The sequence below is a fragment of the Perognathus longimembris genome, chromosome 1 (assembly GCF_023159225.1).
Source record: "Perognathus longimembris pacificus isolate PPM17 chromosome 1, ASM2315922v1, whole genome shotgun sequence".
NCBI classification, from domain to species: domain Eukaryota; kingdom Metazoa; phylum Chordata; class Mammalia; order Rodentia; family Heteromyidae; genus Perognathus; species Perognathus longimembris.
This window is the reverse complement of record NC_063161.1, coordinates 76,970,555-76,988,755: the sequence shown is the minus strand read 5'-3', so window position 1 is coordinate 76,988,755 and position 18,201 is coordinate 76,970,555. Positions and strand designations below refer to the sequence as shown.

The window sequence follows — 18,201 nt, the reverse complement described above, 5'->3', positions numbered from 1 at the left end:
ATTGGTGAAGGAGTCAGCACTGTGTCCTCCTTCTTCCCACCAGTGTGAAGACATGGATGGAGGCTCTGAGGAGGCTGCCTGAAGTAGACAGAATCACAACAGATGCCTTTGCTCTGGGCCAGGGTTTTGGTCTCCTTAGAAAGTTTGGGGTCACTGCATAATCACATAGCTTTGCCTGAAAGAAGAGGCAGCTTCTCTGAAAGTTCTAAGGGGCCTTCATTTGAGTTTTCAGAGGGACCTCTAAGTGTTAGCAGTCTCTAGATGTTCAGAATCATCTTCCACACAGTCCAGGATTGGTTCAGGGGTGGAGGCATTGGGAATGCTCATACCCTTCTATCCACAGGTTGCTGATATACAGAGAACGCTCAGCCTGAAGTCTGCCTGTGTGTATTCATTGTTCGTTCACATGATTTTAGAACTCTAGACATTGCTATGTAGTTGCCTTAATAAATTAATTCTGTCATACAAGTGGGTGGCTTTGACATTGTGTCTGCTTCCCTGAAACAGAGCCATCACGCTGGAGAATCAGCTAGTGATCCTTGCCACCACAGACAGTGATGCCGGGGCATACTATGTGCAGGCTGTCAACGAGAAGAATGGAGAGAACAAGACCAGCCCGTTTGTTCATTTGAATATAGCAAGTAAGTTCCGTGATTCCAGACTCTCGTTTTAATAATAACTATCGTCTTTGGAGTAGGGGACAGGCACCTTGCAACAAGTCTCCTCTCTTTGGTTTATATCCTAGCTGTGGTTTAATATGGATCCAGCATCCATGGTTTGAAGACCTTCAGGGCCCAAGCTTCCTTGTAAATGGTTTGCAGAACATGTGAATGTGAATGATACTTTTGAGTACAAGATCTTACTTGCTTTTAAAAGTTTTTGCTTTTGTATATTATTAATGTGTATTTTTAACAGCAAAAATTGTTTGGCTCCATGAATTTTATTTGAGATAAAGTTAGGCATAGGTTACATTCCAACAATAACATCCATTATATGCTCTGTGTGGGCAGGTATATACCTCACAGATATGCATACACACATGTACTCACATATTCATATACACACATATGCATGTACATGCAGTTGTGTTGACCTTAGCAGTATCTAAGCATACTTACTTTTGCTACTTGAATTAGCTAAAAGCCTGGACTATGAAGAGTATATACCATAAAGCAGTTCTATACACAATTATTTTAGTTTGCAGAATCATTAAATGTTTGGACTTTGAAATTCTTTAAGAGAGTTAATTAGAGAAGAGAAAAACAACAGAAAAGCCAAAATCCTGAACTATGCTAGGTGCAAAGGTGCCTGTCAGAGGGTTTGCCATCCATTGTTGGCAGCATGACACCTTCTTATATGAAATGCTGTTGAGAAAATAGAGTTGGGAAGTTGTCATGGTGGATGGAGAATTTCACAATGTGGTCACGTCATGCTAGAGTGAATTATATTGATTTGTCTGTGCAGCAATGGATTTCATCTTCTTGAAAAGCACCTTGAAGGGATGGCTTTCCCCGCTGGGCTGTCTGGAAAAACCAGGAATGGGGTAGTAGTTTTGCCTCATGCTGCCCTTCAGGCCAGTTGCTTTAGCCCAGAAGAATTTACAAGGAGAATGTTTGTAGCAAATGCTGGGTGCTGGGTGTGTGGATTAACTGAGTGCATCCACACACCCCAACCACCTCCCAGCAAGTGATGGTCACAGCTGTGCTGTGGTCCTGCCATCCTAATTCCAAAGAACCAGACATGGGGCAGTGTTAGGCGTGGACCTAACTAAGCGTGAGGAGGGGAGGGCACAGGACTCAGTGCATCTTGCAAGACTATTTAAAGACCGTCAGAGGAGAAATGAATATGATTCATCAAGATGTTTTCAACAGTGATCACAAAGGACAGAAATTGTATTATCAAGGGGATTGTGATTATTTGGAATGATTTCCAAGTTTTACAACTAGAGTCATTTATTCTGTTTCGCAAATCTGATTTAGCACTCGATTATGATATAAATAGGATAATAACAGTCAAGATGGTACAATTCTGGGTCAGAAACGAGGAAATGGCCTTGGTCTGTTAGAAGAGGGGGAAAATTAGTTCCACAGAAGTTCTGGTTCCCATAGCCCTGACATTGCAAAGCTGCTAAATAGTTGGTACATAGCAGTCTCTTTGGGCTACTCTGACCTCCAGCAGAAAAAATAAAACTCATACAGTGAATTTGCAGAGTACTTTATGAATAGTGAGGCATTGGATAATTGGAATAAGCACATTATTTTTCATAATTTTAGTTTGACACAGCTAAACATATACTGGAAGCCACTCTAGATATTATGATTAACTGACTTGTATCCTGTTCCCTTGTACATTTTCCTCATTTCATCAACCCCAGGTAGGTATTAAAAAGTGAAATGTAATAATGTTGATGACACAACTCTCTTTAAGTTGTAGAAAAAAGTTTGCATTTCATTCCTGTCTGTATTCTTTGCTTTTTATGAAGAGTAGGCACAAGGTGAGAAAGAAGGAGGCTGAGGAAATGGCCTTATTTTAATTTTTAGGAGAAACTTCCTGTGTCATCCTGGATTTAGCTAAATGTTAAATGGGACCAATTATGCAATTCCCCAACGAAAGTTCTGTTTTGAAAATCTCTAAAGATCAGAAGCTGGAGTACATCTACAGAAACCCTGAAACTGTGTGGAAATGGGGAGCGACAGTCAGCTGGCAAGTGTGGTCCCTGGGCCCACTTTTTCCCTATACCCAGTATGGACTTAGTCTCAACACCCCTTCACCTGTGGCAGGACACAGTGTGCCTGCAGCCTCACACATCATTTTTCTCTCAGGTAGACTTTTTGTGAAACCGCCAAATGAGATTGATGAAAGTTTTTTATACCCTTGCCAGCCAACATTTCTGAAGAATCAAAAGACATTACAGCCAATTACTCTTTAAAGAAGATAAATTTTCCCTTGGTGTCCAGAGAATCAAGTAGGGAAATCTTTGTGTCATGACTGTGAGCAGGGTGCTGAGGTCACACTGTCATTAATTTAGAAGTGGAGTGTCACTGGTCCTATCTCTCCTTCCACTGTGAGTGCAGCTGGCATCAGCAAGGATGGGACTGGGGTAAGCCTTCCTCGGCATCTTAAGACAGTAATGTGCTATCACTCCAACAAGGGGAGAGAAGTCTCTAAAACTTTTCCAGTAGCTGATGGATATTTTGTCTGTGAGTGAAACTTAATGGGAAGTAAAGGATGAAGATGGTCTGGCTCAAAAATAAAGATGTAAAAGTGGGAATATTAGAAGTGGGAGCCAGTTCTGTACCATATCCTGCTGCTTTGGATGGGTTTATGGATGGTGTGGCTGCCTTATGAATGGGGAGGAAGGCAATACACCACAGCCAGCCTGGGTACCCTACCTGGAAGGCAAGGAATCTGAGTTCTCTATCCATCTCCACTCCCGACAAAGGCCAGAGCCTCACAGAGGCCCACTTACTTTGAATGAAGTTCACTGAAAACAGCCAGGAGATGTAAGAACATAGGTAGGACCATGATGCATCCTGCATGGATTTTCTATAGCTGGCTCAAGTGCACACCAGAAAAAGAGCAGGCTGAACTCACCTGAAAGTAGACATTGCCATTCTGAGGTCAAAGCCAGGCAAGCTTTATAAACCTGCCATCCTATTTCCAGCTCTCATTTAGAAGCTTTTGCATCAAGTTAACTTTTGTGGATCAGATCCTGTGAACTGAATTAATATGGGAATGGGAATTTCTTCTTTTTTTTAATAAAGCCTATAGTTAGGAGATGAGAAGAATTCTGTACAGTGATTAATCAATCATTGTTTAAATGCCACCATACATACCTGAAACTCATCATCAGTTCTGACCCAGTATTCAAAACGTCCAGTATAATGAGATTCTCTACTAGGGATAAAGCTTAGATTAAAAAAGAAATGACTGCCTCCCTGCTTCCTGTGGTTCTCACCTCTTTCATTTTAATGTCTCCTCTTCAAACAACATTTGCAGATAGGCTATCATTTCGACTGATCCTCCAAGCAGGCTGACAAACCTTGCTTTTAATTCTGAAGACCACTTAACATTCTTTTGTCCTCTATAATGCTAATTTAACTGCAGACCTCATATGTACTTAGTAGCTGCAAGTAGATTCCAGAGAATAATGGCTTTGCACCGTCATCCTGGAGGACTGCCCTGTAAAACATGGCTTTGTGTGCCCAGATGAAATGTACTCCTATTTGCCTTCTGCCTTTGCCATGGAAGGAATGAAGAGGGGTGGGAAGGAGCCCAAATGACCTGTGACGTGGGCTTGATTACTAAATCAATGAATGGTGTGAAATAGTCTGATGCAAAACCAGTGTGGGGATAGGTGAGCAAGGGGGAATCCAGCTGCAGGTCCGTAGGTCGCCTCCAGCTCTACTGCCAGGATTCACAGCAGCCTAAACAAGAAGTGTGTTCTGTGGTCAAGTTTGTAAGGAAGTGTGTTCTATAGAGAGTTTAATCACTCAGCTATGCATTGAACCTGCTAAGCAGGACTCTTAAGGAAGCACAGGCAAGCCCTGGACCTAATTCTAGAGCTGCTGATGAGCAGAACCACACCCCTCTTATGGATTCCCCATTGGGACATAGGCCCAGCGTGGCACATGACCCCTCATGTGAGAACATTCATATGTTGCAAACATAAAAGAGAAAGTGGGAAGTCAAGGGATTCAAGTACCTTGCTCATCGTGAAAAGTTGCCTTCTATCTTTAGTTGATGTCTTCTTGAATGGCATGATACATGCTTTCTTAGTTGAAATCCTGATTTACTTGGTCTTCCTGATGCTTAGTTTAGGGCCAGATGCTTGAGTTTGGTCACCAAGAACTGTGTTTCCTTAATGTGGAACATGCTGACAGCACCAGGGTTGGTACTGTCCTTGTCCTGTTTCATCCACACCAGTGGCTTCACAAGTAATTCAAACCTGTGGTCTCTTCCCAGGAATTCTCTTGTATCTACTTATCCACTCCATGAGAGATGATTTAATTGACACTAAATACACAAGTCCATAGACTCCTCTCTCCTGGCAAGGATGGAGCTGTAGCCTGTTGGAAACTTCTGAAAGCAGGCAGACATGTCAGGGCATCCTTCAACATCTTTGCAAAGGAGAATTTTCAACTTCTCCCTGTGAGTCTCACTTCACCATGGGTAAATCTTACAAAATTAGGTTGAACTCAAAATTGCTGTTTTTTTCTATTTCAACTGCCTATTAAAGATACTTTTTAAAAATTACTTTTATGCCAGGTGCTGATGGCTCATGCCTGTATCCCCAGGAGGGCTCCATGCAGATGCCCCCACCTGCCTAAAATCTCTGTCCAATACCTGTGTTAAAGTAGGTAGCTGATAAAGGAGAATGCCACATGGTATTCAGGTGGGAGAGAAAGGTTTATTCCCAAACTGCTGGCCTGTGACCAAGATGATGCATAGCCAGAGAGAAGGGGTGACCCCCCCCCACCTGGCCCTGCCTTATCTAGGGCAGGGACAGGGAGGTGTGGCCAGGTGAGGGGAGGTGGCTGCCTCTAGGTATGCCAGTTACCTAGGTAACTAAGGTACTGGGCAGAGACTTTAGACAGGTATGTACATCTGCATGGAGCCCTCCCAGGGTGGACCTTACACTCAGGAGGCTGAGATCTGAGAATCTCAGGTCAGGAAGGCATTTCCGGATTTTTCTTTTAGAGGGCATGCATGTGAACTGTGGTGTGTCAGCCCAGGCATCTAAGAGCCAGTCTGTCCCCTTCAGGCTTCCCTGTGTGATCATCAGTGGCCAAGTTGCCACATACTGAGGAGCTAGAGCAGCCCAGAAACCAGATTGGCACTCAGCAAGAATGTCCCAGCAGACCTGGACTAAAGGAGTAAGAAATAAAGCTTTCTTTACTGAGCCCTGAGATCCCAGGATTATTTGTTATTGGAACACAGGCTCATCTGTCTTAATTGTAAATTAGGTGTCACTTTTGGTTTATAAATCAGAAGGAACTTAAAGAATGGAGAGAGCCTTTGTAACAAAATTCCTTCCATCCTCCTCTGGAGCTTTTTTTGAGCAAAATTTCAGTGATCTACAAAAAAAAAAAAAAAGAGGGTTAGAATTAGGATTAAACTTCACCATCCATTTCATTGAGATGAATTTCCAGTTTTGTAACTATATAAACTATCAAAATTTGTGATGAACTTTTTGATTGAGTATCAATGATAATTATAACAATAACTCAATGCAAGAACAGATTTTTTTTCTTCCAAGCCATATGGTCCCTGGGTGAAATTTCAATTTATATACATATATTTTCAGAGGCTATGATGGGAGAAATCAATAAAAAAAAATACTTTGAGTGTAATGAATTAGGATGGAACCCTGTGGGAGGAGAATAGAAATTCAAGTTCCAGAAGGAAAACAAAAGAATGACATTACAGTTCTTACTATTGAGAACTAGAGCTTGTTCATGTATTTTTTAACTGTGGGATGATGTATATCAAATTTTTAGACCAGCCCTATCAAATATTTAGATTCCTTTGAATACATATAAAAGAGTACTGAAATCGTTTTATTTTATTAAAATATATCATAATACTAAAATACACTGCAAATGATATTTGCAGTTCTTCAGTTGTATGATGATAAATTTTAGATGTCAAGCTTAAATGTGGAAAGGATACATCGCTTTACGAAGTCATTTCAGGTGATGGAGGAGTGAAAACTGTTGGAAGCTGTCTGCAGATTCCGTGATAATTGATAGATAAGAGCATTGCTTAGTGCTTCTCCAAGGGCACAGAGGGGCCAGGGGACTGGTTCTCCTTAGGTTCTTGTAGATTTTTCTTCCCTAGACCCAGTAGCCTGGAGTCAGCAGTCAACTTCATTTCCCAGTGGATCAGACAGAGGCTCTGAACACCAAGTCCAGTGACCCAGTCATGTGGAGGGCTTGGGCCAATGTGTACCTTGTAAAAGGAGACAGCACAGTCCCTGGAGGCCAGAGTGCTCTTATATTGCAAGGAGTCCAAATGAACACAGTCCAAGAGAAGGCAAAACCTGGGTAGGACTGAGGTGTCAGCCAGCCAGTCCCTTCCATGAGAGGTTGTCTGTGTTCTCTGGAACTTTCCAAGAGCCAAGTTTTGTGTTTGAAAGCAGGAAGGCTTCTGTTTGATGGCCACACAGCTCCCAGCAAGCATTCCGTCTAGATGACATTAGTGTGTTGGCCATGTTCATGCTGCTATGAGACCGGCACCCCCATGAACTCAGGGCAATGCATGTTGGTCACCGGGGAGGTGCTACATTTGGCTTAGTAGTGTTGTGGGACCAAAGACCAGAGACAATGTTTGATGATAGAGCATCATAACATAAAGGACCATTTATAGCAACATAGTGCTATTTTATTGTCATCAATAATGCATTCAACATCACATAGGATATAAAGCAAGACAGGACCTGTCCCACGTGATTTACAGGACAGATGGGCACAATTACACTCTTGACTCCCAGGTGTCAGTACCACAATGTTGTGGCTTCAGCATAGTAAGTGAGCCCCACCCAGGGACCAAGGTGAGCACCCCAGGGGATTCAGCAAACAAGCAAAAGTGACCATTGGGACTCAATAAATGGACCATAAGTATTCATTTACTCTTTCCAATTATGCTGTGATTATTTAAGGGCATAGATTATCATCCAGCAGTGATTTGCCTAATCAGATTTTTTTTTTACAAACTCCTCCACAAAACTCAGCTTTAATAATTCCTCCAAGCCATCTTGCCTCCTGCTCTCTTGTTAAATGTACCAATTTAAATTATTATACTCAAATATTTAAGCGTAGGAGTCCTCTAATTGTGGCAGTTTTCAGGCTGGAACTTGAAGTAGCCCTAATAATATTTACCCTTGACTCTAGGGTGTAATTTCTCAAATGTAGCCAACAGCCCTTTTCCTGACTGTAGTTGACAAGGGGACTAAAGATAATTTCATTGTAAGCTCATAATGTGTGCACATACTGTATGAAGAACCTATAACTTGCTCATGCAAGTCCTAGCTCTGGCCACCTTGAACACCTTCACTCTTTTCCCTCCCCTTATAGCTGATAAGGAAAGAAAAGAAACTTTGAAGGGCACAAATCAAAGGGATGGAAACAGAATTTTCCTTGTATTCATTCCATAAGCTCTAGCATATGTATTACACATCTTGTTCATTGAAGTCTTAAAATAAAGGTTATTGGTTTAGCTGAGACCGCGGAATTGGTTGCTTGTGGTAAATGGAGCTTTCTTGGGAGAACTATATGTTCTCAGTAGTCAAGTACAAATGATGATCCTATTATTAGTTCCAAGTGTTCAAGTTTTAGTTATTGGGGGGGGATGTTATATTTAAACCATCCCAGTATTATTTTTTCCTTTTATGAACGGGTTCAGTATTCTGCACTTGCTAGTTAAGTAACTCCTGGACACTTTCATATCCTTCAAAATTTTTGAGGTTTTTCAAAATCCAGATTATCTGATTTGCTAGACTAAATTGTCTTTTCATATGTCCACTTTCAGAAAAAAATAAGCATATATATGCTTTTCTGAAAGAAGACATAGAATAGAACCAAACTCTTTAACCATGGTATTTGTGCTTGGATTTCACGATAACTTCTATCACACAAGTAAAGATGGGAAGACATGAATTGGTTCAAAGCTTATAATGTACTTTGATCAAACTTTGCCCTATCTATATTGCTCTTTCTTAATCCATCTACCTCTTCCCTCCCTTTTAAACTAGTTTTTGGTGCATTCCATTCTGTTACATATTTATAAAATACTCTTAATTTTCATCCTTCCCTTTCTTCTTCCACTTGCTTCTTTTTCCTTTTCTCCCCTGCCCCAACAGATACCTTTTTACAATCATGCCATATTATATTTTAGGTCTATATCCATGCTATATTATATTTTAGGTCTATATTCACTATAGCAGTGAAAACATGTAATATTTGTTTTTCTGAGCTTGGCATATCTTGCTTAACATGATCCTCTGTTTTCCTGAAAACGACATAACTTCATTCTTCTTTATGTTTAATAACACTCCACCACCTGTATATATACCACATTTTCTTTATCCAAATATCAGTTGTTGGGTACCTACTCTGGCTCCAGAGTCTGTCATCGTAAAATTGTCCCCATAAAATAAAAATGATCGACACTTCCCAGATGAGAAAATCAACTAAAGCAATCAAGTAATTGCTGCAGACTTACCTGGTGAGTTAGGTGGCAACCTTAAACTGATGTCTCTACTCTGATTTTCTCCCATTCCAGTTTTACTTTGTGAGGTGATTTATACTGCACAAGTGTTTCTGATTTTAAAAAACCATGTTGAAATTTCTTAATCTGGCTGCTGCTGTGGTGTGCGCTGCCCGACTGTGGTCACCTTTTGATAACCATTCATCTCTACCTTTGCTACTTAGTCATAATGTTTTATTACTGATCACTGGAAATGATGCTCTTTTGGCTCTTCTGGAAGGCAATTACAGCAGGTATTAAAATTGTAGATCTTTACAATGCAGTGAGAATACTAAATCAAGCCTTTGGATAATTAGGCATACTGTCTGTTCCGATGAAAGCATGCTCAGTACTGAAGTCTGTGGCCAGAGCCGTACTGGACTCCTCACATTTCTAAGAACATGGCCTCTGAGGCAGAGAAGTGGAATTTATAGCAGAAATTATAAGGGCCAGAAATTGATCTGAAGAGATGGTCTTTTTGTGTGTTCTAATTAGTGAGTTCTTAGCGATACTCAGCCTGCCATTCTTTGTTACCTCAGGAAATTATTCTGTGGGTGCCCTCTCACCTTTGATGGTTTTCAGGAATAGTCTCTTAGCACAAGTCAGTTCCTGCCCTCCCCACATCCTGTAGGATGAATATTGGATAGAGTACATCACAGGAGGGACTCTGAAAACCCCAGAGCCCCTGAGTGTCAGTGAAATGGGTTCTTTTGCCTAGGACTAGCAGGCCGGTGGATTCTGTTCTGATTGGTCAGTGCCCTTGCCATTAAGGAAACAATCAAAATTTCTACTATGACCCCAGCCGGGAGGGATTCTTAGGGATATGTAGAGCCATGAACATCCCACACCATCCTCACATGAACAGCTCCCTGGCAGAGTCACCTGACTCTGCTCTTCCTTTTATAACTACAGTTCATTTCTGGTATTTAGTTCAGAAAAGACTGGACATTTACCCGTCACTCTGCTTGCTGCCAAGGAAACCAAATGTAGAAGATGAGCAACCCTGGCCTTTCCTAAGCTCCCTTTATGCTGAGAGAGGCCAACTATGGCCAGTCAAGAAGAGGGTTTAATCACATTCCACATGTAATGGAGTTATGTGGAGAGGACTGTATAAACACGGGCCAGGATGCTGTTAATTCTGCTCTCCCCGCCAGAGTTCTTTAAAGCTCTTTTCTTTTATGAAGCAGTGTACCACCAGTGAGGTCACTGGAAAAGAAGATACAGAGAGAGCTGTGCTCCCTGTGCCAGGGTCTTGAGCAGCCACAGTACTGCTCAGTCCACTGGGTCAACATCAGTGTCCCAGCAACACTGTTTCACACAGCCTCATTCCAAGAGGCCTTATTTGTTGTGTAGCCGTTGTCTCCCACCAGAACTTCAGTGTCACCAGGGCAGGGTTGTCCTCATTCCCCCAGGCAGGGAAGAGTAATGACAAATAGTGATTGAGGAATGATTGCAGGTCTGTGCAAGCCAGCACCTATGGCTCACACCTATAATGCTTGCTACTCAGGTGGCTGAGAGCTGGAGGACTATGGTTCAAAAAAGGCTGGCTCCACATGACTCCATCTCCAGTTCCCAGAAAAAACCAGTTGGGCTGGTAGAGCCCCATATAAGGGTTTGGCTAAGTTGAAGCCTCAGGACAGGGTGGGAAAATGGGTGGTCTGCAGTGAGTCACTTTCCACTCTCCCTTTCATGATCTTCCTGTTAATGAGGCCCTTTTCCCAGGCTTTGTGGCTTCTTCCTCTAGTTTGTTTTTTCTTGCTTATTCCTGTTCTTGTTATTCCTTATTACACACCTGAGGGGCCTTGGCACAATGTTTTGTTTGTCTTCCTAACCTTTTCATCCCTCCTTAGAGAAATCTCATTCATTCTTGTGACTTAAGAATCACCTTTGATCCAATGTAACCTCCAGATGTGAATGCCAGTCTGGACGTTAGTCTTTGCTTAGTGAGAGGTTTGGATGAAATCACTCTTGGTTCACTGTGTCTCTAAGAGTTGAGTGTTTTTAAGGGGATCAATTTCACATCCCCAACTTACATGAGTACTCCCTGCCCACAATACTCTGCTCCTGTACAGGAACAGGTTCTCCTCTCACCTATCTCCACAATCCTTTGCTCTAACCTTCCAAAGGAAAGCACACCTCCTTTACATCCTAGTCTCCCTTGGTACATTGGTCTGGACTGTGAAATTTTTTATTAGCCAGTTAAAGAATAATTTCAAACATTGGGGTCAGTGCTGAGAAGCTGGATGACTTTGTTACCTGGATAAGAAATCCCCTGTACAGATCAGATGGCTGACAAGTTAGCTTTCAACAAAACCAGAGGAGGTGGGCCTAATCAAGTTGTCAACCAACAGATTATTAAAAATAATGTTGGCTGAGAAATTACTGTAGGATTTGGAGCATCACAGTCCAAATGAACTCCTTCTGTTCCTATCTATTTATTTATGAAAAGATGTTTTCTCAGTGCATGCATTTATAAAAATGAAAAATAGAAATAAAATTGATGTTGAATGCTTTTTCATTTTAGCTGGAGGTAATATTCACCCATGAATACATGAACTAATTAAAAAAGAACAGTTCCATTCATCTCATTAAAGGATGCATTTCTAGCAGACTTTGCATATTCAATAATAATTTGCCAAAACTTGCCATAACATATGTTACTTTGATTGATTTTTAAATCATTGTAATGGAAAAAAACAGCACAAATATTTTTAAATCTAGAATTTTAAATCTAGAATTAAAAAAAAAAACATTATTGGGGCTGGGGATATAGCCTAGTGGCAAGAGTGCCTGCCTCGGATACACGAGGCCCTAGGTTCGATTCCCCAGCACCACATATACAGAAAACGGCCAGAAGCGGCGCTGTGGCTCAAGTGGCAGAGTGCTAGCCTTGAGCAGGAAGAAGCCAGGGACAGTGCTCAGGCCCTGAGTCCAAGGCCCAGGACTGGCCAAAAAAAAAAAAATATTATTGGAATAATTTTTTGGAAGAGATGGTTTTGTGATAAGAAGACTTTGAAACATAACATATATTATAATAAGTAAAATTATGTGTATGAGTTGAAGGATAAAAATGAATAATGTGAAATTTCAATTGTTACAAAGGAGGCTCCATAAGTACATGTTGGTAGGTGTCACATCACATTAGTTTCTAGGTCTCTTTGGACACGTATGAAAGAATGATATTAAGTTTTATTTACAATACAATAGAAAAAATGTTTAAAAACTTACATCTAAACTAAAATATATGAGGGTGATTGTTTTTCAAAATTCCTTTAGCGCACATAGGCCAAAATATTTGATCTGAGTGTGGTGTAGGAGGTGATGTACTTCCTTTGAAAATTAGAGTTGGAACAGGGCTAGGGTGGGGATGGGGGGAAGGCAAGGAAGCAGCTGGCACTCACACTTCCTGGACTGGTGAGAAGATAAAAAGTCCAACAAAGAGCCAGTCTCCCCAAGTTTGAACAAGTGGTGGGCCAATCCACTTGCAAAACATCAAGAAAGTTATAAATAACAAAGTAGAACAAGAATATTTTAAATCTTTCTCACTGTTTCTTGACTCTGGTTGTCCTTGAGAGGCATCTGGACTGGATAGGGACCTGTGGGGCCCGTGTGTGTTGATATACAGCCAGGGTGGGGAATTGGTTGACTCAAGTTTTAAGACTGAGAATATCAGTACCATCTTGGGAGCTTGTTAGAAATGCTACGTCCAGTTTCTTCTCAGAACTATTGAATCAGATTCTGCATCCTAGCAAAGATACTTAAGTGATTCATGTGCATATAAAGGTTTGGGGAACTAAAATCTCTAACCGCTCCCAAGCCCTGCCCGTGGAGTCCAAGAGTACAGTTATGTAGCAGCTACTGTGGCCTGGGAGCTCTGTGGCAGGACTGCTCAAAGTATAATCCCCAGCCCTGAACCTCAGCATCTGCTGGGCTTTTATTGGGCGTGAAAATTCTTAACACCCATCCCAAATCTACTGAGCAGAACTCCTAGGGGTGGGCCTCAGGAATCTCCATTTTCATCAGGCTTTCTGAGTAATTCTGATATGCACTAAAATTTGAGAAGGCAGTTCTAGAGAATTACACCAACCTCACATTTTTCTGAGCCTCAAATTAATCTAGGGAGTTTGGTAGGAATTTAATATAAGAGGCCCAGCTTAGTGAAAACTGCTGCTCAGGCTTTGACCACAAGTTTCACTGTCTCCAAGCCCAGGAACATCTGTTCTGCAAGGTTTCATAATGTGAGACCAGGTTTATGCAGTCATGAGCCCACAGATCTTCTCTTTTGTCCTCACGCCATGCCCTATTCTGCCTTGGGTGCAGCCCTTCCTGTATATGTAGCAAAAAACTTATTTTCTAGTGCATGCGTGCATGCATTGAGTACAACAGATCCATGGAGATCCAGGCGCCAACTTCCCAGTTATTCACATCATTTAATGCAGCAGATTGGAGATGATGGCGGAATCCGCATCAGCTAAGGCTATTCTGTGAGTCTGTGAAAGGCTATTAGAGTTGTCATTCTGGGCCTTGAAGTTCTGGAGCAAGACTTATTCATAATGGCTCATGACTTGAGAGAGAGCCAACTCTGCTGTAAGTCTCTGAGCCTTAAGGACACTGAACACACAGTGGCTGGGGACTAAAACTACCCACCACCTTCCAGGTCATTAGGAGCCTAGGGTGCAAGAGCAATTTATTGGAAGATAAAATGGTAAAGGGTAGGGGGAGATAAGTCCAGGCAGATAGCAAAGGCAGGAGTATGTTACATGAACATGGATTGTCCCAGACACCATGTTCCTAACTCTTTAACATGAGACATCTGTCCCCCAACCCATGGGTATAGTCTCAGGGTTAACTTATATTTACTCCAGAATTCTATATAATGCAGGCTTCCAATGCTTTGTCTTCTAGGCCACGCTGAATTTCCTGGCTTCCTAACTACAGAGGGGATATGATTTATAACCTTTGTCTCTAGCTGTTTCAAAAAGGAGCTTTTATCTTAGAGAAGAAATTGTTAAGAGTCCCATCTCCTGCAAAATAGGACTTGGGTCTTTCTTCTCTGAATTAAACTAAGATCAACTTGTTTTCAATTGATGATATTCTTTTATTAGTTTTAATTCATTTTTCAGCACATCTGATTTTTTATTCATAATGCTTTTGGTAAAAATTAATTAGTTTCTTTTACAGCTGAAACAATATCCTTGTGGGCACTCAGGCATTGTTATGCAAAAGGACCCCATTATAAAGCCAACCTCAGAACTGGAGCTTCAGTGCCTTCCTGAGGGAACTCATGATGAAGCTGAGGTCCTGTGCTCACAGACTGCCTCAGTTTCCCCACCTGGACAATGAGGAGTTTGAGCTAACTTGGCAATCAACTTCTGCTGTATGAGCCCAACAAAAACTAAACAGATGGTTGTAGATTCAGTAGGTTAAGAATGTATGTAAATGAATGTACTGATTAAACATCTTCTTAGCCCAACAGAGGTCATTTACCAGTAACCACACAGCAAGAAGGCGAACTGGGAAAAGGGTGAAGAGACAGAAGAGAAGGGGTATACCCAGTCACATCTTCCCCAGATCTAACTGTCAAGACTCAGGGGGGCTCTGCAGAGCTCCATGCAAGCCATGTGAGCTCACCTGGCTCCAAGGACCATCAAGCATGGAGTCCATGCCTGTGCCGACCTCCCCCCAAATCCACTTAGACTTTTTTGCAACTGAGCAAATCAGATTGCACTAAATTACTAAGAGGAGAGGCACTGTCCTAACTACAGTTTCAACAAAGAAGAGAGGGAGAGAGAATTCATTTATTTTAAAAGTACCATTTAATGTCAACAGCAGCTCTACATCCCGTGTTCCATCCGCATACCCTTGCTGTTTGCCTAAGGCTTTGTAGACTGAAGTCAACCCATTTTCCTGCCATGCTTTCAATGTGGTCTGATTAAACAAGAGCCTTAGTTTTTATCAGATGTGCACTTCTTTATTGAAACTCCATTATGAGTAGAACCTCCTGAATTAATCAAATTATCACTTGCCAAATAATGTTTTTCCAAAGAAAGAGCTTCTAACAAGTACTTTATTAGCGGTAGCAGTGTTTCAGCAGAACATTCATCCTCACAAGACACAGAAAACGCGGGATACCTGCCCGGTCCAGAGAGGTGGGGGTGGGGCAGGGCAGCGGCACAGAGATACAGCTTCAGAGAAGGGGACCTGAGAGCTATGGTCCAAAAAGTGCATGCCTAGCTGAGGATGGCTGGCAGACCAGGAGGGATACTGAGTTGGAGGCAAAGCTAATTCAGCCTGAAGGGTAAAATGAGGTAAAACCTCACAGAAGGTTATACATTGTCAGCAAACCCATCAACAGAATGAGGGGAAGAATCAGCCGTCTATCTGAGCAGAGGGCCTAAAGTTTGCCAGAACTGGGCATGCTAGGAAGACCGGAAGTCAGGTATCAAATGTGCCTTCAAAAAATTCAACTCTCGGGGCTGGGGATATGGCCTAGTGGCAAGAGTGCTTGCCTCATATACATGAGGCCCTGGGTTCAATTCCTCAGCACCACATATACAGAAAACGGCCAGAAGTGGCGCTGTGGCTCAAGTGGCAGAGTGCTAGCCTTGAGCAAAAAGAAGCCAGGGACGGTGCTCAGGCCCTGAGTCCAAGCCCCAGGACTGGCCAAAACAAAAAACAAAACAAAACAAAACAAAAAAATTCAACTCTCCCTGACTTCTATAACTCCTCTGCACCTCACCTTTAAAATAACAATAAAATGAAAACTTTTAAATCAACTCTTGGCCAGGTGCCAGTGGTCTGACACCTAACAGTCCTAGCTACCTGAGAGGTGAAGAGTAGGAAGATGGCAGTTACAGGCCAGCCTGGGCCAAAAGTCCAAGGCACCCCGTGTCAACCAGTAACGGCACAGTAGAAGAGTCGTGCCATCCATTCGCACAAGAGACTGAGATTGGGAATACTACACTTTCAGGCCAGCCCAGGACAAACTCACAACACTCCTATCACAGCAGAGAAAGCTGTCATCCCGTCTATGTAAGAAGTACAAATAGCAGGATCATAGTCCAGGCTGTCCTGGGCAAAAAGCAACACATTACCTCAGAATAAAATAATCAGCACAAAAAGGGGTGTAGGAATAGCTCAACCAGTGGAGTGTTACCTAGACCATGTGAAACCTTTACTTCAGGCCCCAGCACTGTCAAGCAAAATAAAATAAAAACCAACTACTCATGACAGAGTAGTTTATCTAGTCCTTTGGCCCCTTAAGCAAGGAACCTCCCTTCAACATTCAGATACATTTGGACAATCTATTTGATTTTCTTCCTTTTTTTCCTTAACATAATTCAATCAATTAAAAAGAAATTCCATTTGCAGTGATTATTTAACAGTGAACAAGTTTTTGCTATATGAGGTACAAAAAATGAAAAATAATATTGGAGTGAATGGAGAAAATCTCTGGTGCATTTAGAAAGTAGCTTTATGTCAGTCTAGGCAGACTGAAATTGCATTTTCTGGAATAAGTTCAGTAGAGAAGCTATTTTATTTGAGCTTCTCCCCTCTGTACAACTTTGCAGAAATCCAATTTAATAATTTTAGACCCTATCCCAATTAAAGGAGAGAAGCAGGTTTGTATTTCTTGATAACACATGTATTTCTGTTTGAAGTAAATGAGAGAAACTGGCACATAGCAGGAGGAAAGAGGCCCAGGAATTTTATTAACTACAAGTATAGGTTGCTGAGAAATGATACTCTCTTAATTTCATGATCTGAATAATAAAAGACCTCACCAGGGACATATACCCAAACACACGCATGTGTATGTGTGTGTGTGCTCACAGAGTATGTTGGCATATACCTTTGGGTGTGCAGTTAATATACTGTTTAAAGAGATCCCCGTAAAGATTTCCCATAAATTATGTTTATTACATGAAAATAAGCAGAGTAGAAGGTGTGAATTGCAAATATGCTAAGGGAATTCCACTCTCTGGTTTTAAAAAGGGAAGGACATTTGTTTAAGGAATTTGATTATCTACTGATAGGTCATTTCTGGAAAATAATACAGAACGCTCATCTTTGATCACAGTTGAAGTGCTGGTGTGCACCACTCTGCCCCGGCCTCCACCCAGCCTCCCTCTGTCACACCTCCTCATTCTGTGTGGGAAAAGAAGCTGCCTCTGCTTGGAATTCCCTCAGATATGGCCATTCCTCTTCACCATCTTCCCATCCCAGGGGAGGATCTTCACTCCTTCCCCCCACACCCCCAGTCCTGGGGCTTCCACTCAGGGCCTGAGCACTGCCCCTGAGCTTCTTTTTACTCAAGGCTATATCACTCTACCACTTGAGCCACAGTGCCACTTCCAGCTTTTCCTGATTATGTGGTGCTGAGGAATCGAACCCAGGGCTTTGTGCATGGTAGGCAAACACTCTACCACTAAGCCACATTCTGAGCCTCCTCTTCATACCTTTTAGAGCACAACTCCCCCACTTTTCTGAACCCCTCTGCACCTTTCTCTGTGTGCCCTTATTTACCTGGAATTGTACATATGCTCTGAGCACCTTTTTCTAGACACAAGTTCCCACCAGGAAATCCTTCAGACTTCCTTCCCCTCCCCACATGAAGGGCAGCTTCCTCCTCCTCCTCCTCCTCCTCCTCCTCCTCCTCCTCCTCCTCCTCCTCCTCCTCCTCCTCCTCCTCCCCTCCCCCTCCTCCTCCTCCCCCTCCTCCTCCTCCTTCTTCTCCTTCTCTTCCTCTTCCTCTTCCTCTTCCTTCTCTTCTCACCTCCTCTCCCTTCCCCCTCCCCCACCCCTTTTTGCACTGCTCAGAATGGCTGTTTCCCATCCTGTTGGTGTCAGAACTACCATTATGGGTGAGAGGTCTCCCAAATCTGTGGGCTGTCCAGGTCCTGGTCTCCTAGGTCCTTATGGCAGGACTGGCCACCTTCTGGAACATCCTCCACT

General features: G+C 42.3%; 1 protein-coding gene across 2 annotated transcripts in view; it reads left to right on the top strand.

Moving 5' to 3' along the window:
• Nucleotides 1–18,201, top strand: part of Sdk1 (sidekick cell adhesion molecule 1) — a 788,311-nt gene that overhangs the window by 463,882 nt on the left and 306,228 nt on the right. For both annotated transcript variants that reach the window (XM_048330089.1, XM_048330099.1), the window contains exon 5: nt 508–641. In XM_048330089.1, coding sequence (XP_048186046.1) covers nt 508–641 — 134 coding nt within the window. The remainder of the gene's footprint in view (nt 1–507; nt 642–18,201) is intronic.